Source organism: Ochotona curzoniae, unplaced genomic scaffold (assembly GCF_017591425.1).
Source record: "Ochotona curzoniae isolate NIBS_2020 unplaced genomic scaffold, NIBS_Ocur_1.0 contig_1014, whole genome shotgun sequence".
In the NCBI taxonomy this organism is placed as follows: Eukaryota; Metazoa; Chordata; class Mammalia; order Lagomorpha; family Ochotonidae; genus Ochotona; species Ochotona curzoniae.
In genome coordinates this window covers 13,348,365-13,376,054 of record NW_024464920.1, presented here as the reverse complement: position 1 = coordinate 13,376,054, position 27,690 = coordinate 13,348,365, and the positions used below count along the sequence as shown (strand labels likewise).

General features: G+C 36.8%; 1 protein-coding gene across 4 annotated transcripts in view; it reads right to left on the bottom strand.

Annotated features, from left to right (window-relative positions):
* The window catches only part of DCN (decorin), a 32,824-nt gene extending 14,764 nt beyond the window's left edge, over positions 1-18,060 (bottom strand). For 2 of the 4 annotated variants that reach the window (XM_040980922.1, XM_040980927.1), the window contains exon 1: positions 13,761-14,033. In XM_040980922.1, the coding sequence (XP_040836856.1) occupies positions 13,761-14,004 (244 nt within the window). In that variant the 5' untranslated portion in view covers positions 14,005-14,033. Of the gene's footprint in view, positions 1-1,720; positions 1,834-13,760; positions 14,038-14,785; positions 14,994-17,870 lie in introns of those variants that run through there. The other 2 variants (XM_040980918.1, XM_040980910.1) reach the window with 2 other exon arrangements.
* Positions 18,061-27,690: the final 9,630 nt, after the last annotated feature.

Here is a 27,690-nt window from a genome sequence, read left to right as displayed (position 1 = left end):
CAAGAGGAATATTCTGTCACCTTGTTGATGGAGTACCAGTCCCCTTCTCCTAAACGGCCCTTCCAAGAGAATGCGCTTCCGTTCAGAGCAGCTCTCTGGCTGTGCCTACAGAGCATGTGTTCCACGCTTGTATCCCTGATTTTCTTTCCCGGGATGCTCTGCTTAAAATGTTTTGCATCTTGCTAAGTATGAGATGAAAACCAATGTTCTACCAGAGTGAAATGCAGACACAGTAAGATCTTCACAGTATTTTTCTTAGACATGGAAGTCTTAATTGTTACTAAACGTATACTGATATTTTGAAGGGAAGCCACATCATACTGATTACACAGATCCCGGCACCAGGTAAATGCTACAGGGATTCTGGCGCCTGTGTTAACAGATCATGAGTTTACTCTAGTGTAAGGCTGGGCTTAATCTTCATGTGATAGGGTTGGCTATTCTTTCAAAGAGATTTATTTATTAACGTGAAATGCAGAGTTCCAGAGAGAGAAAGCAGGAGAGAAAGAGAGATTCCATGAGCAAATTGACCCCTCAAGTGACTAGAATGGGTTAGTCAAGCTGAAGCCAGGACTGGGAACTTCTAGGTCTCCCATTGGAGTACAAAGACCTAACTCCTTGGGCCACCTCCAGTTACTTTCCCAGGCGTATTTTCAGAGAGTTGAATCAGAAATGGAGCATCTTGGACTGGAACAAATGCCTAAAAAAATACCAGAGTAGCAGGCAACAGCTTAACTAATCTACCATGCCCTAAAGCTGGCCCAAACATTATTCTTGATCGGATTCATTATTCTGTGCTTATCATAACATATCTTCTTACAAATACAGATATATTCATTCTTTGTCCCTGTTCTAGTCCTCTTACACATCCTACAAACATGACCTTATAAAATCACATCAATCAAATCCAACTTGTCTTGTGGCGTTTCGGTAACTTCTGCCTTAGGAGATACTAGTAGGAAATTAGGGGGAAGGACTGCAGTTCCTAGAAATTCTATGGCTCTAGTTACTTAAGCCTTATAAGTATCATTGCTTCACAATGCCTTGGACCACTCTTCAAACAGTGCTTTCTACAAAGTCTCCTCTACAAGACTCTTAGAGAACGCCACTCTGTTCTCATGACATTGTGACTGGTAGCTGGGACGTTACAACAGAGTACAGGTAAGCAAAGATGGCAACATAACACAGCTAAGGGTGCAGCCCACAGAGCATGCAATACTAAGTAAGGAAAAGATATGTGCATCAATATGCAACTGAAAACATAATTATAATTAATAAATAAAATGTGCATGCTAATCCTTTTCCTTTTAGTGTCAGTCTTCGAGACATTATAGTCATACATACTTCTTTCAGTAAAATGATTTAAAGAAATGATATAAAGTAAATGTTATCAATATCAACTTATTCTGTGTTCTGCTCCCTTATTGAATTAACAAATAGTTAAGAAGAAATAGTTAAGATGACAACATGAGAGACAATAAAATAAATAAAGATATAAAATACTTTTGAAGCTAATATTGAAGAAATATGTAAACATGTGGATGATGCTGGAGTGATCAACAAATAAAATGTTTGGATCTCTCACCGTCATCAAAACGAATTTAACAAACGCTTGTACACTAGTGTATAGCTAAGGGTGCTTCTTACCATGCTTAGTTTTTATGTTTGGAAAAACATTTTGAATCATATCTTAGTACGTAAAAATAAGAACTGTTCTTACATGAAGGTGCCTCAGGTTTTTAAAGTCCCCATCTTTGATTTCAGTTATTTTGTTATTTTGCAGGTCCAGCAGCGTTGTGTCATGGGGAAGATCCTTGGGCACTTTGTCCAGACCTAGGAAGTCAATGAAACAAAACGGGTAGTTAAAAGGGACCCAGTGTACAGAGTTACACTCAGACAAAACAAGCCTACACCCCAGTGGTAGCTTTCTCAGTAAAATACTTCCCCCCCCCCACAAATAGGACAAAATGCAGTTTAAAATTTTTTTTTCTAACAAAGGCAAATGAACTTTATTTCTCAGTTGTAACTGAACATAACTTCCTTATATGATTATTCTACATAAGGGGAAATTTGTATTTCCCTCTCATGTGGTTCAGTGTTTCAGAGCACACTGTATTCTATTTTATAGACCTTGTACAAGTGCTCAGCTTAAACTTACACATTTCTACATAACTACTCTGGTGATAGGAAAGTTCTCTCTCCAAACCTCCAGTTATAAGGACCTACTTGGAGAAAACTAATGCTGTAAAAAGTATATGAACATATAACCCAATTGTACCCTTATTGGAAAAAAAAACTCTTTGCAGTTTTAATTGAAAAGTTAAAACAATCTAAATTTCAATTGGCATTTTATGCCCTATATATATCTGGCTAACTATAAAAATCTTTTGTAAACATAATTCCCAAAATTTAATTTTATAAAGCAAGAATCTTGGATTTTTAGACCTAGTTCTCACTAACTGAATTACTCATTTTATTTTATAAATCTAAATATATTGAATAAGTAACTGGCTCCTGATATTAATAGCATTTTAGCACCCGTTTGATACTTATATTTTTAAAAATGCCATTTTGAACAATTTATTCTAATACTGATGGAAGAAATCATTAAAGGTGATTTTTTGTGTTTTTCTCTTCCAATGACTGCTCCACACCAGAGAATCTTAATGTTCTATTAAGCCGTTGAGAGAAATAACCTCTCCATCGTGTAAGAAAGCTGAGGGACTAAAGATCCTATTTTCATTTATTCAACAAAACTTTGTCAAGTATTTCACAGGTACCATCTGTGGATTGCTGAAGAACCACACAGAAATTACCTACAAGTTCATGACAAATACAGTTCATTCTATAGTTTTCAGTTGGAAATAAAATTACATCAAGGTGTTTTACTACTCTGTGGGAAAGACATCTTATTGATTTTGAAGCTTACATAAGCAAATACACCATTATGGTAGATACACTTCATCTATTTTCATTTAAAATCACAGGAAAAACTAACCTAGACCGTCGGCATTGGAGTTACTTCTAAGTAACATTTTACTCACAGTCTCATGACTGTTGATAATGGGGAATAAATTCTTATTTCGAAATCAGTGGGCATTATCCTTATCAATTTTGACATCAAAATGCAGGTGATACCAAGTTTACTTTAAAATGTTACATAAACACAGAGTTCACTACGGAAGTAGTTCTCACTGCAATAGTATGTTTACAGTGCTGAACAGTAAGCCACCAGAACAGCTGTCCTGGGGGAGACTGTTAATGATTCTATTCCGTTGTAATCACAATCATTTTCAGAAATGTCAGTTTGTTAATTTTAATGCAATTAGGAGTGGTAGACTGCCAAATCTTTGATAATTAGTGTTCTCCAACCAAGAAAAGACATTTCCTGTCATTCCGAATATAGACAACTGCCCACATTTTATAATTACTTCAGGATTCTTCTGTCGAAGTCTCAATTTCTATTTCTGCTTACTTTTACAAGTTGATGAACTTAAATTCCAGTGACTTTCTTCATGGTTGATCAATACCAACTGGAAAACAAAACTTCAGATGCACAAGGAAAGAATAATGCATCTGGATGGATGACAAAAGTTTTGATTTTGTTGTCATCCTTTAATTCCATAATACTGGAACAATATTGATTCATGCATGCTTTGTTTCTAAAGATTTAGTATAAGAATATCATTTTCGGTCTTGCAAACTTCTGAAGTTTATTTCTTAAATGGTCATTCTGGTGATTAAAATTGTGATCCTACAACTCTTGGGAGTTCAGTATGAGAGACTTCAGCTCTAGGAGTGGGACTAGTTTTTCTAACTCCTAGAGTTTTCTAAAGCTGAAAACATGCTACCTTATCCAAAAGAACTCAGTGTGACAGGTGAGATGGCATGATAATTTCCTTTCTCCAGAAGATATTTCAAAGGCTTACTAATACGGAGATGCTCATCTGGGTAGACTAGAACTTAACTCCCCAGGCTTCCAGCATGCTGCTTTTTTTTAATGGGATAAGCATCTGTAGTTCCAACAGGAATTCTTCTAACATCACACCCAGCAAGATGCTATACAATTTAGGGGATAGGTAAGTTATCAAGATATTAACTATCTTGTTAGAGGTAGTGTTGAATGGAGAAATTATCCTAGTCATGAGTCTAAAAAGATACATATCATAAATAGAAGTGTACTTAAACAATGGCTAGTGTATGGTTCTCACATGCTGATCAGGCAGATGCTATAATGAAGGAAAATGGGAGAATCTGGTTAATTTTCATGTGAATCACTAAACACATACACACCCATTTCCGACACCATTTCTTGCTTCCACTTCCTATTCTGCCATTAAATATGTATTATTTAACTTTATTGTGACAGTAGCAGGTCATCTTCTGCTATTATTCTGTTAGTTTGTGTTCTGACATAACTAATAAATTCCTCAACATTCAAAAATGCTTATTTCACCTAGAAATTTGGAATACTTAAGATAATCCAGTATTATTTTGTTATATGTGCAAAAAAAACCCCAAAATAAAGTAAAACAATTATTCAACATTCCTCACAGTCAAAGTACACCAAGAATCTGTATGGTACGAGACTCCACCACGCAACTAGCTGGAGTGCCATCTATGCAGGCAAGCATTGTACTTAACAGAATCAAAGAGAATCTACAGCTGTCTCTCTAACTTGCTATGCTCATTTAGAGCCACTCATTTTTGTTGGTACAATATATACCTTATGAAAAACTATTGATTTCCTTTTGATTTCAGTCTAAAAACCTCTTGAAACATACTCATTATTTCCACTCTGTCCTAAGATTGTTCTTACAATTTACATCACAGCAGACTGTACACTCTATCTACTGTAGATTTGCATGCTTAGACTATACCACCCTGGATTTTAGTGCTTGCTTTTTTTGTAAGCTCACTTTTGTTTTTCATTAGAGTGCTGCTCTTTCTGCCAAACTGATCAGGTGTGCTTTCCTGATTGTTTTTAAATCTCTCTGCCTTCCCATCCCAGGTGGAAAGTTAATGGCTATGGTTTTGGAGTTTTTTCTGCCATTTATTGACTGGCTGGAGATTCTTATTTTTCCTCGTAGGTATTGGGATAATAGACCATCACGATCACAGCTTTTTAATTCTTGACTGGTCAGGAACAGTTGTGAGAACAGGTTCCTTTGAAAGCTAAAGATTTAGAAGAGAGATCTGAGCTATTGAGCTTACCCTGCCTCACTCACACCATCTTGAGTCTGTGCACAGAGACCTTATCTATAACAAACCCCCCAAAATATTCTTCTGTGTTTGATTGTCCCATGCTAAGGATGATGAAGTGAATAAATAGTTCTTAAAATGCATTCAAACTTCAGTATTAAACTGTAGAAACAGGACGGGAGATGCTGTTGTACATGGTGAATGATCTTGCAGTAACAATGCCTTTGCACAGCACAAATTTGTCTCAGAGAAGGATTAATTTATGCTTGTAAATGGATAAATAAATCCCAATTCCTGGATTTTTGTTTTTATTACTCTTTTATTACTTGAACAAAACAACTGAGAGGAGAAACTTAGGGAGATAAAATGTTTATTTAGCTTATATTTACAGGTTTGGCATTCAAAATTGAGCACTTCATTAGTCTGAACTCAGGTGGAGGCTGTATGTGTGTGGAGAAGAGGTTGCATGGTAAACAAGGAAGCAGAGAGGGAGAATATTGCTAAAAACCACAATTATGAAATCCTATGGTAAGTCCCCAAAGATGTAATGATCTCCCATTTGGTCTGTCACCTAGCTGTCATAAGTGTATCAAGTCTCTACTTTATCCATCAACAACTGGCATGAACTCATTCACTGTTATCATAGGTCTTGGGTTTTTAAAGGATTTCCTGGTCCAAGTCCTATTAAAGGCATAATAATACAGTATTATTTCTAAATATCATAAAACCTCTAGATCTAACTTCTTGCAGAGAGATTTTGATGAATCTGTAGATTTACGGAACTTAGAAACTGTTTTGTTAATGCTAAATCTACCTTTCGTTTGGATTGATGCACATAAAAAATTAAGATGAGCATTTATAATGTTTACACAGCAATTGAAATGATGTGCATGAGTGACTATTTCTCATTACGAAATTACTGTGAATTTAGGAGTGATTGCTTTACTTAAAAGTATGATTCTTTCATAACATCCTGATACATTAATAAATAAAATGATCTAATCATTGGAAATCAGTTCAGAATGTTACAGAAGGGGAGAAGTAGCTCAAGATCTATTAAAAACTTAGAAGAATTAGTTGATCATGGCTGAAGTTCTTTGGCAGATAGGTCTCTTCTGCTGCAGAATTTGCATTTCTAGGAATATTTCTGGTGCTAGCCTTTGATCTAACACTTGAAATGCTTCACATAACATATCCAAGTGCCAGAATTTGCTTTCAGGTCATCTCTTAGTCAAACCTCCCACCAACACAGGACTTGGGAAGCATGACATTTAAGGCAAGTGAGATAAAAGTGGCATGCCTGTTATGGAGTTTTAGGATGCTTCCTATTGGGGCAACCTGACGGCATATAACAAGAGACGATCATGCTGAAAGGTCACCTGAGCCAGCAGATGACGGAACAGCAGTGCTGACAGGTGACAGCAGCGCCAACTGCCAGTTCCGAGGGTGAACTCTCTTATGAGTACACTCTAACTTAGTTTGCCCCTAACTCCAGGTCTAGCTAGTATTTGACTAGAAATACATGACAGATTCCAAGTGAGAGCAGTCCTTTTAGGCTCTTCACAAATTTCTTGTTCCTGCAGTCATGAGCAAATTAACGACTGTTTCCAAACCACAAATTTTGGTGCAACACTTATTCATCAAAAGTGTTTGGAACAAAGTGCCCAAAAAAGTTCATGTTTTCATGAACATCCTTTGAAAACAGCGTACTTCCCAAGCCACCATGGATATTTATTTGTGTTCCCTAACTGTACAAAGGGAGACCTATTTTTTTCTTAAATATCATCATGGGGCAGGTGGTTAAATTGTTGCTTGGGGTATTGCATCATAGTGGAATGTTTGCGTTCAGTCTTGGTTTCTCTGCTTCTGATGTGGTTCCTGCTCATCACACCATGGGAGGAAAGAGGTGATAGTTCAAGACACCCATGTGGAAGGCTTGGATTGGGCTCCAAGCTTGTGGTTTTGACCTGGTCCATTGTTGACTGTCATTCATTTATGAAATGAACTAGTGAGTATATCTGTCCATCTTTCTGCCTCTGACTTTCAACTAAAATGAAAACAAAAATAGTCAAAATTTTGGATATAGTTGTTTATTTCAGCAAAGAAAACTCTCCTACCAGAAAATTATTTCTGAGTAAAAACTTGTAACAAGTCCTTCACCCTACTCCATCTATTCCTGGTTGTCCTGGGGATGAATAGGATTGTTCCACTAGTAAGTGTCAGCAATCTGGTGAACATCTTGTTGGACAAAAGCCTAGTTGCCTTAAAGCTTCATCCTTTTCCTGCCATGTGGCCTGGGTCCAAATCTCAGCTTTATTCTTGTTGACTTCCACCATTTTTAATTTAATTCTGTCTGCAACTGAATGAATAGGGCAATGGAAGTACACTTCGGCTTTTGTTAAATGAGCAAAGGATTATTTAGGTGCCCTGTCTTGGTTAACACCTTTCTGCTGAAAGCAGGCATGTGTACCTCTTCCTTCCTAAAAACGGTGATTTTTATGTGAGATGACATTTTTATGAGGACTCATAAATGGAATATTTCTCCCTTTCTATTTCATTCTTTTTCAAGCATTTTAGAAGTGAAGTTTTCTGGTTTCTTTGGCTGCCTCAAAGGGAAGAAGCAAGGCTGCTTGGCAGCTCCAGGCATCTAATTCCCCATTAGCCCTCCTTTCCTCAGCTTGTGGGGCTGGAGAGCACTGTAGACTATTCCAGCAAGCACTCACCCAACGATCAAGCCATGTAGCTGCCCATGTATTCATTGCTAAAGCAATTTTTAATTTGAAGATACTATCAAGTATGAGGCACCTTACTGGGTGGAAAGTATAAACACCTTTTTATGAAAATAAGCTGTCAAACTTCAAAGAAAGCACATATATCTTATATACATATATATATATATTTAAAAGATATTGGCTAATTCTAACTTTACATGCAATTTAATTTGAGATAGTCAGTACACATGCAGATTATAGTGAAGAACAATTGACAAGCTGTAGAGATTATTCAAAGCCATCTGCAGAGCAGATCAAATGTCACTGATTTCTTGATTTTTATAGTATAGCTGAAAGGGGGGCTTTCTCCTTTTACTAAGACAGGATAGAAAATCGGTTTCGCTTATTTATCATTACTTTCTGGGAAGTATATCATTGCCTTTCTGCCCCTTATAAGATTAGACGTCCTCATGTTTTCCTCTCTCACCCAGGCAGTTGATACTCCAGCTGACCTACTCCCATCCTGTCACTTGGAGCCAAGGATTTTCTTCCCAAGGAGAATGCATCGCAGCTGCACTCTAACAGAATGCCTTGATCCCACACAGCTGCTTCTCTTTCCCCCTCTGGGGCCAGAGAAGGAAACCAGGGATAAGTCAGTTTCCAGTCGGGTCAAGAAGACAGCTGCTTCCCTTGCCCTTCACTCACTCCTTTCTTCCTCTTACCTTCTTTAACCCTTTGAGGCAGGTACATTGCTTTTGTGAATCACATCAGCCATTTACCTTGATTCATAGGAGGACTAATATTATTCCACCCATGGGGGTAAACCACTGGGCATGTACTGGGTAAACCACTGGGCATGTACTGGGTACACTTGTCCCAGGCTTTGGAGACACCTGTTGATGTATCTGAAACTTCGAATTAGGGTTATCTATATCCTAGGTACTACAGAACAGGATGAAATCCTTGGAGGCCACGGAGCTTCAAGCACTTGAACTACTATTCTACTAAATAGCTCTGGTTTGCTTTTCTGAGTCGATTTCATGGGAGAGGTTAACACCTCTGTAAGGTGTGCTTCTGGAAAATCAACTTCCCCAAACAATAAGCTTTGGTGTATGCCCCAAATAGTAAGCAATGACAAAATTTTCACCACTGCAGGAGAAATAATTAAAGAGAAAAAACTAACTTTGTTCTATTTGTTCTCTGAAATCCTTAAAATTGAAATTTCTTTTGTACCACAGGGTGAATTTAACAGGCAGTTGTTATCTGTAATGCTTTACCATGGCAACATTGAATGCATTCCATGTTCTGGCACATTTCTACAGGGCTAATTTGTAAGTTGATGATCTGTAGGTATAAAATAGCCTTTGCTTCATTGTTCTCAACCCAACCAACACAATTTTGTTTAAAACAATGTTGGTTTGAGAAACACTATGCTTCTTAATAATTGTACAATATTTTTACCTTTGTCTGTTTACATTTGGAGAAGACATGCCATTTTTTGACAGGGAGAAGGAGGCTGGTAGTTTGCATCCAGTTTTACAGGCTGTGTGCTTATCAGAAATTCTTAGTTTTCAAGATAAAACTAAAACGACATGTCAGAAGCAGCCTTACAATGTTACCGCATTTATCTGAAATGGGAACTGACTACAGCAGTTAGTATGAAAATCATTTTTACATGTATTTTTAATTATTACCCATTGCAGGAATATATAGACCCACTTAGGAACTGAGTAAATGAGATGTTGAAAGTTGCCTCCACAGCTAACCATTACTAAGTCAAGCTTTGAATTCATAGATCTTTATTTTCATAGTCACACTGTGAAACATTTTTAAAAGACATTTCAAGTCTTTGGAGAACATTTTATATGAAAGATCACTGCTACCTTCACTTTAGGGAAAAGTCAAAAGGCAACATTCATGCTTACTTGACTTGTCAGGGCTAATCCACATTTCAGCCAGGAGAAGTCAGAATCAAGTTATGCTACCTGGTTGTCCTTAATCCAAAACTGAGTGGCTGAGCCAAAGAGTACTCAAAAAAGGGAAATTCATCTCCTTCAAGAAGATGCCATCATGAACTTGAATATCCGCTGAGATAGAAATTAGGATATTTTCAAAAGATTCACCAAAACTGGGCCCTGCGTGATAGCGTAGGCTAGTGGTTAAGGTCCTTGCTTTGAACGCACTGGGATCCCTTATGGGCTCCGGTTCTAATCCCGGCAGCTCAACTTCCCATCCAGCTCCCTGCTTGCGGCCTGGGAAAGCAGTCAAGGATGGTCCATAGCTTAGAGAGCCTGCACCCGTGTGGGAGACCAAGAAGAAGCTCCTGGCTCCTGGCTTCGGATGGGCTCAGCTCCAGCCATTGAGGCCACGTGGGGAGTGACCATCAGATTCAAGATCTTCCTCTCTGTCTCTTCTCCTCTCTCTATATCTGCTTTTCCAATAAAATAAATAAATAAATAAATAAATAAATAAGATTGGGCAAAAACTAGTGAAATTGTGGGTTTATGATTTTAAGATTCTGATAACGTTCGAAGTTTACTCATCTTCTATTTATATTGCTTTTGTAAAATAATTCTGAGTGAATTGTGTTATGTCTTAGGAACATAAGTTTTATTTAAAGAAAGAAGACATGGTACCCATAAAATTCTGATTTACTTTAACAAGGTGAATTACAACAAGTTCAACAATACAAATTGGCCAAAATTTCTGAGGGAACAAATGATTACTTCAGTAATATCCCAGATTCTCAAAGCACCTTGAAATGCTACTCTAATAAGTTTGAATAAAAGATGAAATTAATCAGCGCATCCGCTGGATGGCCTAAAATTTTCCTATGAAGAATTTTGAATTTTAGTTTCACAGTTTTGGTTTCTTGGCTTGGAAAGAACTATTTAACAACCACATGTTATTTAACTTTGTCAGAAATATCACTGGCGAATAAAGAGTCAAAGATTACAATAAAAAATTTGTTACGCATTGTTTAGGTGAAAAGAAAAAAAATGCTGTCCCACCCAGTAGGTCCTCTGTGCTTATTATGAATTTTAGCAAGGACAACCCTGAAAAAACAACAGCCAAGCATGCAATCAATGACTAACATTTCCCTTCCCCAAGTGCATTGTATTTTATCCTTTTTCGTAAAAATCCAAGCATCATACTCAGATCACTAGGAAATGCAAAGTACAAATGATGCTTATCTTGCCTTGATGATGAATGAAGTTTCTATTTCCTTTCTTTCATCTTTTTCTCTGCACAATCATTATGTGATAATAATTGAAACAAAAATACTGAGCTGCTACTATGAGCTAGGGACCTTACACATACAAGAAAATTTTTAGGATTGTTTGTGATTTTTTTTTTTTTTTGCTTTTACAAATAACGATGTCAAGGCCTCAACAATTTATCAGAGAGCAAGTGTTAGTAGCTAAAATTGTGAGCATAGTTTGAACACAGGGAGATTTTCTTTTTCTGAAAAAGTATACGCTCTGCTTTGAGCTATCTGATGTATGTCTATACGGCATATTTAAATATGCATTTCTGAATGAGCAAAAACTAAGGATGTCTTGGAATAGCCTAATCCTTCCAAGAATTTAGTTATAATAGTTAATTATGATCCCTTAAAATGAATGATAATTACAAAGTTATATTTTTAGAAATGTAGAATACTTTCTCATCTGAAGACAAAAAAGATAATCTAAAGAAAACAAGAAAAAGATGCATCATGAGATTCCCAAGTAAGTGAACATATTTGCTAAAATTGGAGTTTGCTGTTTAGTTTTAGGCAATAGTTCTGTGCCTTTTATAGACCTGGGGATTGGGATCCTGTTCTATTATCCTAGTAAGTCATGCTTTAAAAAGTACTTGTCAGGCCCGGCACGATGGCGCAGTGTTTAAGGTCCTAGCCTTGCATGCCCGGGATCCCATATGGGCGCTGGTTCTAATCCTGGCAGCCCCGCTTCCCATCCAGCTCCCTGCCTGTGGCCCAGGAAAGCAGTGGAGGACAGCCCAAAGCTTTGGGACCCTGCACCTGCGTGGGTGACCCGGAAGAGGCTCCTGGCTTCGGATTGGCTCAGCTCCAGCTGTTGCAGCCACCTGGGGAGTGAATCATTGGACGGAAGGTCTTCCGTGCCTTGCCATCTCTTTCCTCCCTTAAAAACATCAACTGTTCATATTTTGGTCATGTGCGTAATGAGAGTAATGAGTCTTTTTAATTTTGTTGTCAGAGGCGATGAGACATTTAACTTGCTACACGTTTCTTGGGAGCTTGGCATCGAAGTCATGTTAGAGATAGTCTACCACTACTCTATCAATTGTGATGGTCTCTGCAGGTTTTTGCAGTCCTTTGTTTTCTCACCTAACACAGTGATGCATGTCAGATGCTGACAAACGTTTCTGGACGGTTTGAAAGCAATCCAGTCTTCCCTGCAGCAAACATGCATGTCAGAAAAGACCAGTCACCAACCCTAACCTCTGAGAGTCACAGGAAGCAACACCGTATTTGACCTCCTTATCCCTTCCTTCCCAGGGCTTGGCACAGAACTGATTCTTCATAGATTTGCTGAATGAATGGACAAATGAGAAAACTATGGTTATCTTCTTAGGATCATATCTTTGGGAAATACATAAAACCTATTCTCTTTATATAGGTAATTTTAAAAGTTTGAAATAGAAAAAAGAAAAGTGGAGTTTCCTATAGATTCCTGAAAACTCTGATATACTTCATTGTGGGTTTTATATCACATATGTCAGCATTGAATTTGATTTTCATGTTTCCCTATTCCTGCGTGTGATTCTAGTTCATGTGATTCCATACTCCTGTACGTCATTTATTACAATTATAGAAGTTAGTGGCAATATGCTTTACCTGAAGCTGTGCTACAAAGTATGTTCAGTGTAAGTATATGCCTACTAAAACCCATGCCTTACCATGTGGCACAATTCCTTCTGTAAGGAAATACACAATGGGAGAATCAATATATGAGGACTGTTTTTATCTTTACAAAAAGAAAACATCTCAAAAGAGAAGAGGAATATAAATCTTCTGACACATAAAATGATTCTTTCCCTTTGGCTCATCCACTGAGGCCTCAAAACTTTCTGGAGATTTATTCTCTAAGTACGTTGCTTTTGGAATTTCCAGACCAATTTTTTTCTCAAAAGATGATAAATCAAACTGTCTCTAGGGTGTTCGGCTAAAGATAAATGTTCCAAGACTATGTTGAATATTTACACTGTACCTTAGTTACAAACATTTCCCTTGAAACTTTCTAAAGAATATAAACAGCTGGATTACAAAATGCCAGAGCTAAAGGCAAAACTAAGACCCAAAGATTAAGGGTGCATTTCTGTACTTGAGAGATAAGTTTTGGCATAACATTTATCTTGTTTTTCTTCAGGGAACTTTGCATACCTTATAATTTAGTAATGTTCAAACTCTTATCTAGACCAACTCAAAAGTAGAAAGATATCCCTGTTATTCTTAATATCTGAGCTTTCACAAACACAATGTATAGAACAAAAATAAATCATCACTCTGGAATCCCAGGACATAAGATATGCCATTTCCAAAGTTTTATATTGTAAACACTGGAGCCTGAACTCAAGGAAGACTTTTTTTTTTAAAATTCATTTGTCTTAACTAATAAAACTATGAGATGGAAAAGAAAAAGTGAAGATCTCCTAACTTAGCTACTGCCCCTTCCCTCCTGTTCTACTTCCTTTACTGCTCATTAGGTGGCACTGTCCTTCATGTTTGGAATCACAGAAATTAAAACCAAGAACTGCTAACTCAAAGACAGTCACAAGAACAAAACAAACAAGAAAAATCACGAGGGACCACACCCAACTTACCCAAATCAGAACACTGGACAACCCGAAGGTGACATTGGCAGCGGAAGGGACACACTGGTTCTGGGAGCAACATGTCGAAGTCGTCAGGCGTAAATCTGGGTTTTGACTCAGGTGGGACAGGTGCCTCCTCGTAATCTAGCCCAGAAGCCTCATCTTCCAGCATAAAGTCAAATAAGCCTTTCTGTTGAAACGGCCCGGCCCAAGAAACTTGTGCAAGCAGAAGGAAGATGAGAGTTGCCGTCATGATTTATTTCATATATTTTCACAACCAGAGAACCTAAGAAACAAAGGAAAGGTTTGGGAAGAGCAGTGTTACCTGATGATGAAGCCCCACCATGAGCACAGGGAACAACATATGTTCCAATAGTTCACTTACTACTCAGAAGCAAAACGCTAAAAATGCATTTGAAAGGTGATAAGATTAAATATGTCTCATTTGTACAATTATTTTCTTATGAAGAGAAATTAGAACACTACTTAGGCTGGCTACCTTCAGATGTAGGGTCTGAATTATGAAGACACTATACAATCACTTCATTTGTGAAACTGTCATGACAGAAAATCATGGGAACCTTTTCATTGCTCAATCAACACAACCAATGCAACAGTCAGGTAAAACTCCACCTACACCCATGAAAGATCGCCACTGCCTGCCTCTGAAATATACCTGGAAACCAATCTAACCTCTCTGTCTTCCTGTATTTATCTTGATTCTGGCCCTCTCAGCAGATCCTGAACTTCTGCAAGAGTTGCTACTCAATTCTTTCTTGAGCATTTCCTCTACTTCTGGCCAGCTTCTACTCTGCTGCGCAAATCATTTTTTTACAAATTAAATTTTAACTGCTAATTGTATCCATTGACTTCCAATGGCTTAACAAGAAGGGGCAGGCACATTGCCTGGGTTACATGCGTGGCTACTCATCATCTGGTCCCACAGATATTTCCAAGTACTTATCTTTTCATTTTCTCTCCACCACAAGTCCCCACATCAACCCTGATACTCAAAACTACAAACACCTACCTACCTTGTAACACAGCTGTAGAGATGAGGTGAGACAATGGGCTTCCCTTCTCTGCACCCTGGCTCATTCAGGAGTGGTGCTGCTTCCCCTTTTCTGCGCAACAAAAGCTTGCTGCTTCTACCTCTTTTAAAGGACTTATCACATTAGATTGTAATTTGTTGTGCATATTTGTTCTGTCCTCCCCACTAGAAGATGTAGTCCTTCAGGGCGTGTCTTATTATCCCTTGCTCTGCACTCGGCTTTGCACAATATTTTGCACACAAATGACTCAATTGACCGTAAGTGTATTGTAACAATGCAATCTATTTCATTTCTTGTGAGCATCAAATCTGTGTGATTTTCTTAAAAATACATAATCATCCTTTTTAGTCTATATCCAATTTCTGACACTAAAACATTATCAAATTGAAAATTTAAACAGTATTATCAAGAGTCTAGTAAAAAATTAAGTCCATTGGCGACTTTTTTCCAACTGTTTATTTTAAATTCCAATAAATATATATGGAAAATTCTGACTTTTATATGACATGTATGTCTTCTAATTTTACCAATAGGGATATTTTGTTAAAAACAACAAGGAAACCAAAAATGTACAGCTCTGACAAATATGTATAATATCCATTAATTCATCGAGCATTTAGAGACAGAAGTACACATCTTTGCTGCTAAACTGACTGAAGTGAACTACATAAATATGAACAACAAGATGTAGTTGATTGTATAGAGGATAAGTAGTCCTTTTGTGAGATTATTTATGTTAAAATAAATCCTAATTAAATATCCATGAATTCCAATTAAATACCCCAAAGAACGATGTTCTAAGTACTCCCAAAACATTTTGCAGATATTACATTTATTCTTATCATCTTTACCTTAAATCATTAACCTGAAGGTTCATAATTAGGATGAAAGAACTCTTTGGCCAGTAGGCAGTGATAGAACTAACAGCAAAGAAAAGCAGAGATAAAATTTATCTTTATATGTCCTAACCTGAATTTTAGAAACTTATGCAAAGAGGACACAAGTATTTTGCAAATTCTTACTCAATTTTTAAAAATCCATATTTGTCACTAAACTACATATAGGCTTGTGACTTTTTGATTATAAATTACCATATGAGTCACATGGCCACTTGAAGTTGAACTTCAAGTTTGTTTTTCCAGCAGTCCCTCCTTGGGAATTCCTGACTTTACCTTTAAGAGGAGCCTCTATTGTTTTGGCAACATGTTTGCTTGGATTAAGTCTGAGGAAGTGGTTTTCTGTATGTTTTACATTAGCATGCAATGTTTACAGTTTACCACAAGTTTGCTGGCCTTTCATATTTAATGTATCACAATTTTAGAAGCGAAATAAAGCAAAGTAATTGCAGATTTAATAATAATAAAAAAAAAAAAGCACAGATGTCGCTTGCTTTGTAATCTTTTCTCCAGAACAGAAAGGGGCTGGTGGTTTCACCAACCAGCCAGAAAAGGAAATGTTGAGCATTAGCTCAGAAGAAAAGAATCATAATTTACATTTGTTTACTCTGGTTCAAATGGTTCTGTTCTCTGCACATTATTCTTTTTGATTGCAGCTGAATGCAGAAGCACAACATGCAGTTTCGATAATTCATTTTTATATAACTTGGACTTGTTCTGTGTACGTGTGGATGTAGGCAAGTACGCATGAGTTGCATTTTAACCCTGAACATCCCGGAGTGGCATCACAGCATGTCCAGAAACTTTGTGTAAGTTTTTCCATAAAATTACTTCTAAATAAGTGTCATGATTCTTGAAAACACAGTATCTTAAAACGATGTTGTGGACTGTGGGTGCTAATGATTTCTTTAACCATTCCCTTCCTACCTTTGAAGAATCACAAACACAAACAGCAAACAACAGTTGACGGTGTAGAAATCAAGGAATCTGCTATGGAGATTATCTATTTCTAAATTTTCTCTGAATTTTTTTAAGTTCCTCTCCATGTGTTCTCATGTGGCACTTATCTAGATGCTAATTGCTAGGATAGTACCACTCCTCCAATAAAAACTACTTATCACAGTTGATAAATGTTTAGCAGAAATAATTTTTGACTCCTGAAACTACTTCTTCCTGTTAAGTGAACTATATCATTCGTATATACATTGGTCTAATGCTATTTGTGCCTTTGGTGTGACTTCAAAGAAATAATTTGAGCCTTAAGAGATAAGAGAGGCTATATATGCCAAATGACAGAAAAATGCCCCAGCCCGAGGTGAGATAAAAACTTTAATACAAATAGAAATAACTTAAAAAATAAATAAGACAAGCTTCTATGCATAAACAAGGGCTGCTATAAGAGGGATTTTGCTCTTTTTCTAGGGAAAATTCAAAGTGAAAGAAAAAGCCACAGGTATTTGTATTGCTGTGAGCCCACTTAAACCAGGGGTCATCATGTTACTCTATTTTAAAATTAGAAAGAAAACTAACCTGAATCCTCATTGAAAACTGAATGTGTCTTCTAATAAAATTTCTTTTCTTAAGAAAATATTGACAGGGGTACAACACTTAAGAAAACGTGGGTCTTAATAACAGAAGCATTTTCAACATTTTTTTTTCCTTCCTGGTGACAGTTTCTATTCATTTCTGGGAATGTAGAAATATATTTTACTTCTCTGCAGCTACTTACCAACATTGCTGAGGTTTTACAAGTCCTTAAAGTGTACAACATTACAGTAGGGGGCTAAATCCTGAGCTGTATAATCCAATTACAAATAATATGCTAGTTTAGAGTACACTCATGTACACACTTCCTAAAGAGCTGAACATTTCATTAGCACAAATACAAAAACATCAAAGTTTATATTTATGGTGTTAGGTGACAGTTCTTTAATAAGCATCTTTGCAAGAACAGAAGATAAAGAACTCAAACAATGCATTCAACCAGTTTATCAAAGATTTAACTTCTGTTTTCAAGCAGTATGTATCTAAAATTTTGCAGACAGAATATTAAAAGTTTAGCACTATTTTCTCTATTTTCATTTTCTCACCAAATATTTCCTGTTGCTCTCCATTTGACCCAAATTTTATTAGTCTGTAGCAGAGTTCAGGACAATTATTGAAAACCATACCTTTTAATCCGGGGATTTGCCACTGGAGCGCTCAAAACTGAGATGTAATTACACTAAATATTCAGCCCAAGCAAAAGAGTTTGCAGATGTGGAAAGAAGGAGGGGGTAGGTGCTGCTCTCTGACTGTCACTAGGTTGAGAAGCCCCTGCTTCTACTCCATTGCACAGCTCAAAAGTGAGGTTTCCCTCAATGAACGCAATGCTGCTGACACCCACATTAGATCATATGGTAATGATATATCGCTTGTGTTGTAGCCAGAAACTTTATCGACTTTTTTTTTTCTCCCCATTTGCCGTACTCCTTTTACATCTGCTTAGGATTCAAAACTACTCACGTTGTGAAGCAGAATAACTTGATTCAAAATTTGTCTTCTGAATTTTTCCCTGAAAGACTGTTACCTAAAGGATTTGCTTCCCCTCCCCGACTCCTATTTCACTAGCCATCCTTCCCAGCCTTGTTTATAAGAAGCATCTATTATGCTTCCAAAATGATAGGGACTTTTTTTTTTTTTTTGCTCGTTTGCTTTTACGTTGTGCAAGTCCAGAAAACAGAATAAAATTAATCTTGTTTCTTTTTAAAAATGTGGTCTGCAAGCATAAATGACTACCCTTATGGAAAAACTTTTTTTTTTAAATTTTCACTTGCCTTGAAATATATTTTTGCAAGTTAAATACTAAACTATGGGGCTTTTCTATACATTCTTGGACATTTTCTGAAGTCCTGGAGAAACGGTATAGTGTTACAGGAAAAGTATGTTATCTACTACCTTTATTTTTCATAGCTTTAAAGCTACATTGTGTACTTGTGTTTGTTAAACAAAGCCTACTTTGGAAATTCATCACAATATCATTTACTCTGTATATGAAAAATGTCTTATTTTCTCAAGCTACATTTTATGTAATCCAGAGCTTTGAAAAGGTAATATGTTTTACGACTCTTTCCAAATTTTAGTAAATAGGGAAAAAAAGAAAGTGTACTTAGCCACTGGAGATATTTTGTGTGGTTTTGTAATTCCCCTGCTGGTTGCTGTTAGTCTCCTCTGGGTAGGTCTCTATGTTTTGACTTGTATCTTTATGTCCTAGCCCCCAGGCTATTACCAGGTGGAAAGTTAAAATCAACATCTGTGAAACAGGAGAGGATCCTAACCCATCCTCTACCCTTCTCTTCCAGTTACCTCCATTTGCACTTCTACTGTAAATATTCTTTTGCCTTGATGAGATTGGAAGGAATTTAGTTTTAAAATCTAAAAGAGGAGACGTTTCTGAATGTTGGATTTTGAGTTGTTCCCAGCCCCAGCAGCCCCTTCTTATAGTTTACCCTCACTCTGTTATTTGGTTACCAAATGCCCTGATGTTTTGCAAAGAACAGGCAAGTTTTCTCTGCACATTGTTGTAAAATCCATTAGCTCCTTACTTGGAGTGAACGAATTTCTCCTCTCAACTCTCCTTGCATGGTAATTATATCTCTGTGTTCATGATAATTAACTGCTTTTTCTTCTTCTTATTTTTTTTTTTTTTGTTTAATTCTATATCTCATTCTTAACATTTGTAGGGTCCTTGCAGCGAGTATAGTCAGGATATACTTGTGTGGTAAATTCTCAAAAACATTTACTTACTGAATGCTTCACAGTTGCCTCTGGGCCATGCCATTATACTGACTTGACCACATTCTGGTTTGCCACTTACCCAACTTAATCCTACTAAAGTGTATACGATGAATAATGGCAATCATTATTACCTCATAAAAATAGAGAAGAGATAACAGAAATATTAAAAAAAACAGGAGAAAAAGGACAGCAAAAGAAGAAAAAGTTGACTTTTATATTAGATCATTTTATCTGCAAAAGCAAAACCATTTTGGTTAACATTCACGTATTGGTTTTTCCCTCTTACAGTAAGCTATATGAGCATGGATAACTTCCTTATTGCTTCTGAAACGCAGTTTCCATATGTTTAAAATGGGTAGAAATGATTACTTAATTCATAATATTAGTGAGATGGTGAAATGAGGCATTACCTAGTTGTATTAAGTAATCTGTCCATAAAAGGTTTTTTTTTTCTGATGTATACAGAAAAATCTTTTGAATTAGGCAAAGGCAATATTTCTTACTATTTTGCTTTAACAAGTGAGGAAATTGAAATCGAAAGACTTGCTCAAGTTCACAGAGTTCAAAACAAGCAAAGAAAAGATTTCCACTCAGGTCGTCTTAACACCTACTCAACTCTTCATTGTTGTGCTCCACCATAACAAATAGTAAACTCTGAATGAATGACACATTATAAAACATTCTTACAGACGTTTGAAAAACTGTGATCCAGTTATACTGTATTTCAAAATGTATTTAGGTTTTATGCAGGAACAGATATCTCCTTTTAAAATTTGGTAAAAGCACCCTTTCTGAATGCCCAACCATAGCTGTGTTAAATATGAATTTTTAATAATGTGCTAAGTTAAACATAATTTCTCATGCTCATTTTCAGATTGAAACACTAAGTTCCAAAGGTGCCATATATAGTTAAGTCACAAAGAAGTCACAACTTTACCACTAGGATCCAGGTCTCTTATTTTTTTTCTTTTAAAGATTTATTTTATTTTCATTGGAAAGGAAGATTTATAGAGAGAAAGAGACAGAGAGAGAGAGAGAGAGAGAGAGGAGAGAGAGAGAGATCCATCTGCTGGTTCACTCCCCAGATAGCTACAATAGCCAGAGCTGAGCCAATCTAAAGCCAGGAGCTTCCTCCTGGTCTCCCACGTGGGAACAGGGTCCAAAACCTTTGGGCTGTCCTCTACTTTTTTCCCAGGCCACAATCAGGGAGCTGGGATTGAAGTAGAGAAGCTGGGACACAAATTAGTGCTCAAATGGGATCCCAGCACTTACAAGGCGAGAATTTAGCCACTGAACCATTGTGCCATTCCCCACGTCTCTTATGTTTTAATACGAAACAGAATAATTTTGAGTCTACAGCTTGCACTTGAGTAGATTGCCTCAGCCTGTCCTGGTTTGCAATATTTGGCATAAGGTTGTGTACAACTGAGACTGTTATGTAGTTATATGGAATATTCCAAATTAGAGTACTTGCTGCATCTGATATAAAGATGACTTGAACTCTGTGGTAACATGTTAGCAACAGAATAACTGTATTTCATGTTTTTGAAGTCTGTTCAAGACTAGTCAGTTTTTCTTATCAATCTCATCTATGAATGAGTTAAAGTATACCTCCATGTTGTGGTGTGAAGAAGTCCAAAGGCCTAAAAAGGGCGTGTGTGTGTGTGTGTGTGTGTGTGTGTGTGTGTGTGTGTGTGTGCGTGTGTGTGTGTGTGTGTGCAGTATTAGGGCTGAGAGAAAGGCTGAGGTCTGCAGCTGGGAAGGGCTCTTCTTGATGCCCTTTTGTAAGATGTAGGAAGAAAGTGATTATCTTCACAAATGTGATGGGACTAGTTTATTCTAGACTAACTCTTCAAAATTAACTTAGACACTGCATTCTATATTTTGTTCCCCTAGATAGATTTCTGTGTCAGCCAAGTTAATATACTAGAATGGAACTCAGTGCAGGATGATGTGAAATGAAATCTTGTGTGGACAACTCTAACCTTGACTTTGTTCCCACACTTCTACTTCCCCAGTTCTTCACTTTGTGTTTATTGCCTTGGACCTTGTACTAGTAATTCAACTTCTCTCTGATTCAGGATTTTAATCTAGAGCCTATTTAGAGACATAGGGCTGCATTTTTGTGGTGGTGGGTGTGGGGTATGTGATATGGGTTAAGAAGGTAATACAGAAAGTATTTAAAGCTGTGCCTGACACTTCTCCAGCAACACATATTTTTTGTTGCCACTACCACTGTTGCTCATAGGGTTGTTACTACAAACCTGCCCTTGGACACTCCAGTACAAAAACCAGACCACATTCCTTTTATAGTTCGGTGTGTTTTCTGCCTAACAACCAAGATATCACCTAAAACCATGGTGCACACAGAAAAACAAGGATTCAGCACAGTCATAAGCTTGAACTTACAGCTCTGTTTGGTATCATTAAATAACCCCCTGGGTTTTTATTTTTTTAGGCATACTATTATGATTAGGTTTCCATACCTGCTGAAAAACATTCATAGACTTTGCTAGTGTTCAAATTATGGTTTAAAAATCTCTACCTTAAACTATGAAGTGGAAGTGGACATAGAATCAAGGACAGGGTAGGTAATATATGTAAATAGGGGAAAAACAAAAACATGGAAATGTGTTCTTAATCTTCAATTCAGGAAGATATTCAAATACTTTATTGCTGACTTCTTGAATGCTTAGGAGCAAGCAAAGAATATTTTATTATTTTCATAATAATAATCAATTGGTTTATAGTTGGGTAATAAAATCAACTGAATACCCAGCAGTCTGTGCAAGAAACAGCACTCTGCTAAGTAAAAGAAAATTTCCTGTAATTTGGTCAACCAATCAAGCCAAATACATTGACCAAGGAACCAATAGAGGGGAAAGTATTACTTTCAGGTCCTAAGGAAGACACTAGGAAACTTAAAGCATGAAAAGCATGGCCTCAGAAGACTGACACAGCGTGAAGAGATAGAGCATAAAGTATAATTGAATACTCTAGTATCTATCATATACCAGAAGATGTACAACACAGAACTCCTTGCTAAATTAAAGTATGATGCAATTAAAATAATTGTAATAGCAAGTCAGGGGAGGGTCAACAAAGAACCCACTTTACACAAGAGAGATTAGTTAAGTGTTTTGGAGAACAAGTTACAATTTGAACTCAATCTTCAGGGACAAAAAGAATGTGTGTGGAGGGTAGGGATAGAAACAGCTTTATAGGTTCAAAATGTACTAAGAAAATCTCAGTGAGGAGAAAAGAGACAATAAACATGTCAGTGTAAATTAAGATGAGTCTTTCTTTCAAAAATCCATGAATCTCTTTGTCATTCTTGGTTGTTCAATTGCTATAGTGTCTGACATACTGGAGGCAAACAACAGTGAAAGTTTTATGTTTTAGGGAGTTACTAGAACATGGGGAGATAAAAGAGGATAAAGTCTAATTGTGAAAATACTTGAAATCCTTGCATGGGGAAATTACCCACTTCTTTCTTAGTTCAACCAGTGCTCAGTTGATGACTAAAATGTTCCAGTTACTGTGTTAAAAACTAAATGTTGGCATCAGTATTTGAATGAAGGACTAGCATGATAAAGGTTCTGCTTGCATCTTTATTCTCAAGAATATTCTTTAAATGGAAGAGAGCAACAAATAAAAATGATTATGGTAACAAAAATTCTAGATGTGTGTTAGTGTCATCAAGAAATTGACTATCCTTTGTGAGTTTAACTTGTAGAGTACAAAAATAAAGTATGTACACAGTAGTGACTCTAATGTGAGGAATTATGGATTAAAATATGCAATCTTATAGAATGAAATTGACAAGAAATCACTCATACAGTCTTCCCTTGATTAGCTGAATTGCCACATGGGAAAGGACCTAGTGTTGGAGAAAGTCTTCTCACACTGAGTGATGGCAGAAATGCTGGCTTTTTAACAGATGAGTCAGATTTAGAGCTATGCACGTTGAAAATGAGTGGAAGCAACATAAGGGAGAGATAAAAGCCAGACACTACCTGGAAGATCATCTCCTTGCCTCTGATTCTGTTTGCATCTTAGTTGACTAATGCTGATGGAATCAAGGCGAGCTACCATAAAACTGACGAAGCAGACTGCTTTGGCAGTGCTATACTTCTTTCTCCAACAAAAGAAAAACATTGTGTGAAAAGACAGAAGTTAAGGCCAGACACAAGGCAGCAAAATAATAATGTACACAACCTCAATTCTAGAAATAAACACATTCATATTTGTAATTTCCTTCAACAAGAGCTCTTCTGTTCACTAGCATTTCAGGGAAATTGCAAATTGTTGAGCATACAGACTCTGGGGGCCATATTGCTGAGGTTTGCTTCTCAGCTCTGCAACTTTTAAGGTCTATGTGACTGTAGGCAGATTCTCCATTAATGATAGTATTCACGTCACACTTGAGTAAGATGAGTTAAATCATGGAAAGGATTTGGAGTAGAACTTGTCATTGACAACAAGTTCTGCAAGTTTGTGTCAAGTTATGAAAATCTCAGAATGGATCAAGATTTTGCAAGATTCCTTCTAAATGCCTTTATTCATATAGTCTAGTCTGAAAGTTACGTTGTGTTTAGTTTGGAGCATTCAAATGCAGCTCATGACTGTGCCATGTATTTACTGTGTGGCGCCTCTTTGGTCTGCAAATACACTCCTTTCAATTTACTCTGTATCCTAGGAAAAGTAAATGCTCCATTGCTGAATATACCCCTCCAGAATTTAAGTAGACAAGTGACTGAAATGTTTTATTCTAATGTCTATGCTAAGAAATAATAACGTTGTTAGGAACTTCTGAGATTGTTGCCACCCAGTGAAAGCTACTGGATTCGATTCAATTTGTTTCCTCAATGATAAGAATTCAACTTTTGTAATTTGCCTTGTTGAGATTATTTATTCTGTAATTGATAAGATGAATTTTTGTTACAGATGTACATATATATTAATGTGACAACAAAGTGAAGCACATTTTCCAATCGAATCATCCCAGTGTTTTTCACTTTTGGAAACAATCCCAATCTTGAATAAATCCACCACAAATACCTGAAGATATATTAACACTGGGGAAAATTAATGTGCCCATTCTTTATAGAATAATGTCTGAGCTTATCATTTATAATAGCATTAAATTACCAACATGCAAGTTTACTTCATAATTATGAGTCCCTTGGGGGAAAAAGAAACCTGGAACATGATCACATTTAGTGTTTCAGGTTTAAATCTCTTTGGAGCTTTATTCATCAAAAGGTTGGCTTCTCATGAAACATCTTCATTTCTAGAGGCCAATTTCAATAAGTTTCCTAGCATTACTCATGCTCTATGACAATACAGAATTCCAGCTAGAAACAGCACTTAATTCTTCCCACAGACCCAAAGCTATAGAAGCCTGTGCTATCAAAACACTGTCTAAATAGGTGACTTATTAGCTCTCTACATGATAAGACCATTGTGTGCCTGAGAGTAAAGCCATGCATCGAAAGCTGCTGAGAGAGTACAGAAGCTATTGTGAATTTTTACTTTGTCTGTTCTTAATGGTACGTGCTTAATGTCTTTACGGATGCCAACTGGCAATTAAAACATGGTAGCACAACCAATTCAAATTTGGTAGTACAGAGAATTTTCTATTTATTTCTGTGTATATTATTATGGGAAAGTATATACCACATAAATGTCACCATTTAAATGGTAGCATTAGTGACATTAAGTACATTACACAGATAAACAATGTTTGCACCCATCAACACTCTATTTCCAGTTTTCATCTTCCCCAACAGAAACTCTGCCAATTAAACAACTCCACATTTTCTGCTTTTCCCAGCTCAGTTTCTGTCCTACATTTTTTCTCCGTAATTGTGGTTCTTCTTTGTTCCTCATGGAAGTGGAATCGCACAATCTTTTGAAAGAGTCATTAATTTTTATTGGAAATTCAGATACATAGGAGAGAAGAGAGACAGAGAGGAAGCTCTTCAGTCTGCTGATTCACTCCCCAAGTGGCCCCAACACCCGGAGCTGAGTCAATTCGAAGCCAGGAGCAAGGAACTTCTTCTGGGTCTCCCACTTGGATGTAGGGTCCCAAGGCTTTGAGCCATCCTCAACTGCTTTCCCAGACCACAAGCAGGGAACTGAAAAGGAAGCGGGGCCACCGGGACACTAACCAGTGCCCATATGGGACCCTGGCAAGAGCAAGGAAGGACTTTAGCCACTGACCTAATGCGACAGGCCTGGAATCACAAAAGTTTTTAGTTTTAGGGGTGGGGGGAGTGATGTTTCTGTAACTACGTACTTATCTATGCATGTGTGTATATTTATAGGTACATAAGTATATGTGTGTGGGGGTCAAATTTTCTCTCAAATCTATGTGGGGAAGTAACAGAAGGAAAGGTAGTGACAGATGCTGAGCTATAATGTTTCCAGGGGAGGGGCTTCTAGGAATAGAGTCCCGGCCTCAGTCAACAAACTCTGACAGATGGGTCTGTGAAATTACTGTGATTATGTAGGATGTGTAATTTGGATATGTATTCTATTCTTTACAAAAATCAGAAATAGAAAAAGTGACAATAAGTTGCTACATTTTCTGTAGCTACCGGTTTATAAATGAATTGAAGTCACCAAATACGTTTTGATAAAATATCCATGAAAGACGTAATTTGAAGGCCTGCTAACACATTTGAAACTACGGAAGTGACTCCCTAATCATGGATATCTATGTCAAATATACTCGGTACCAATGGTAGAACTTCAGTAATGCATGCGTCTCATCATAGTAGCTCTGTGACACAGAAGATTCTCCTTTCTAACCATGAAAACGTGAAACTGACTTGGCAAAGTGATATAAAAGCTTTAACTGTGATATTGCTAGAAGTATTTTGCATACAAAATGGCTTGTTTTTTTAAAAATTTTTTTGCAATTTTTTTTTTTTGAAAATTCTCCAGGTTTCCTGAACGAATGAATAACATGCAGAAAGTGTTTTCTATAAAAATTTTGAGTACCATGAAATTTGAAACAAACCACGAATACCTTTAATTCTAAGCAACAGAAATATTTTAAACATGGTATAAGTATTTGGGGGAAAAATAAGTTAGAAGCAAACAAAAAGGTGTCTGGGTTGTGTCCTCTTAAATTCTAGAACATTCTGTCTTTAGAGATGAAGATCTGTTACATTGTGTAAGATCAAGCTCAAGTTCGACCCAACCTGAACGTCTGTTAAAAGAGATGACTCCGAAGACTGTTAGTCCAGCTGTCTCTGCCTTTTTTCCATAGTGAGACTTCATCTTAATCTGCTCTTCTCACAGTCCATAATTAACCTCCACACCCAAAATATTGAATTGCAATACCACGTATGACCACTTGTCTTATTTCTTCTCTACTTCTATTTCCTCTGCCCAAACCTTTCCCCAACGATCATAACCTTTCCCACAATTCAGTGATCATCAAACATCAGTTGATCACCAACTTCATAGCTTTTTACATCTTCTGCTGTTTCCTCAATGATTGCTCAAAAATAATAAAGTCTGAAGTTATAATATTGTATGCTTGCTATATTTTCTGTTATACATTAAAATAAATATGCAATTATTATTCTAAAAACTTTTATACTTGTCTCATCTAAAACCGCATTTGGAAAATATTCAATGATTCATAACCCAATGCTAATAGAACCAAATTGCAAGCGTTTGTATTTAACAAAATGTTACTGACAATTACCCCATAATTGGTTTCAGAAATAAAGTTACCTGGAGGGTTCTAAAGTCCTCGTTAGCTTGTTGGAATTATATCAGAAATATACCATTAGTTCTGTAAGCACGTGTGGCCATTAGAAGCTCTGCCACGGAGATCCCAACAGCAGCCATCTAAATCTCAATATAAGTGATATGCCTGTCTCTGTGGATGCCAGGCTGATAACCCACAATGCTTTTATTCAGTAGTTACCCGAAGCCAGAATCACCAGACCTCAATTATGAACTCTCTGATACCCAAATAATTCCACATGATCAGACCTTCCCAAACAGATAACCTCATTGGTACCTTGATTCATTCCTAGAATGCCCACTTTACATTTTTCTTTGCACTTTAGAATTATGTTTACAAACAAATACAGATATTAGATCAGGATTACTAGAACATAGATCCTGAGATAAACTTCTTTGCAGGCAGCTGATTGGCCAAAATGCTCTGAAACAACAATTGTAAGGCAT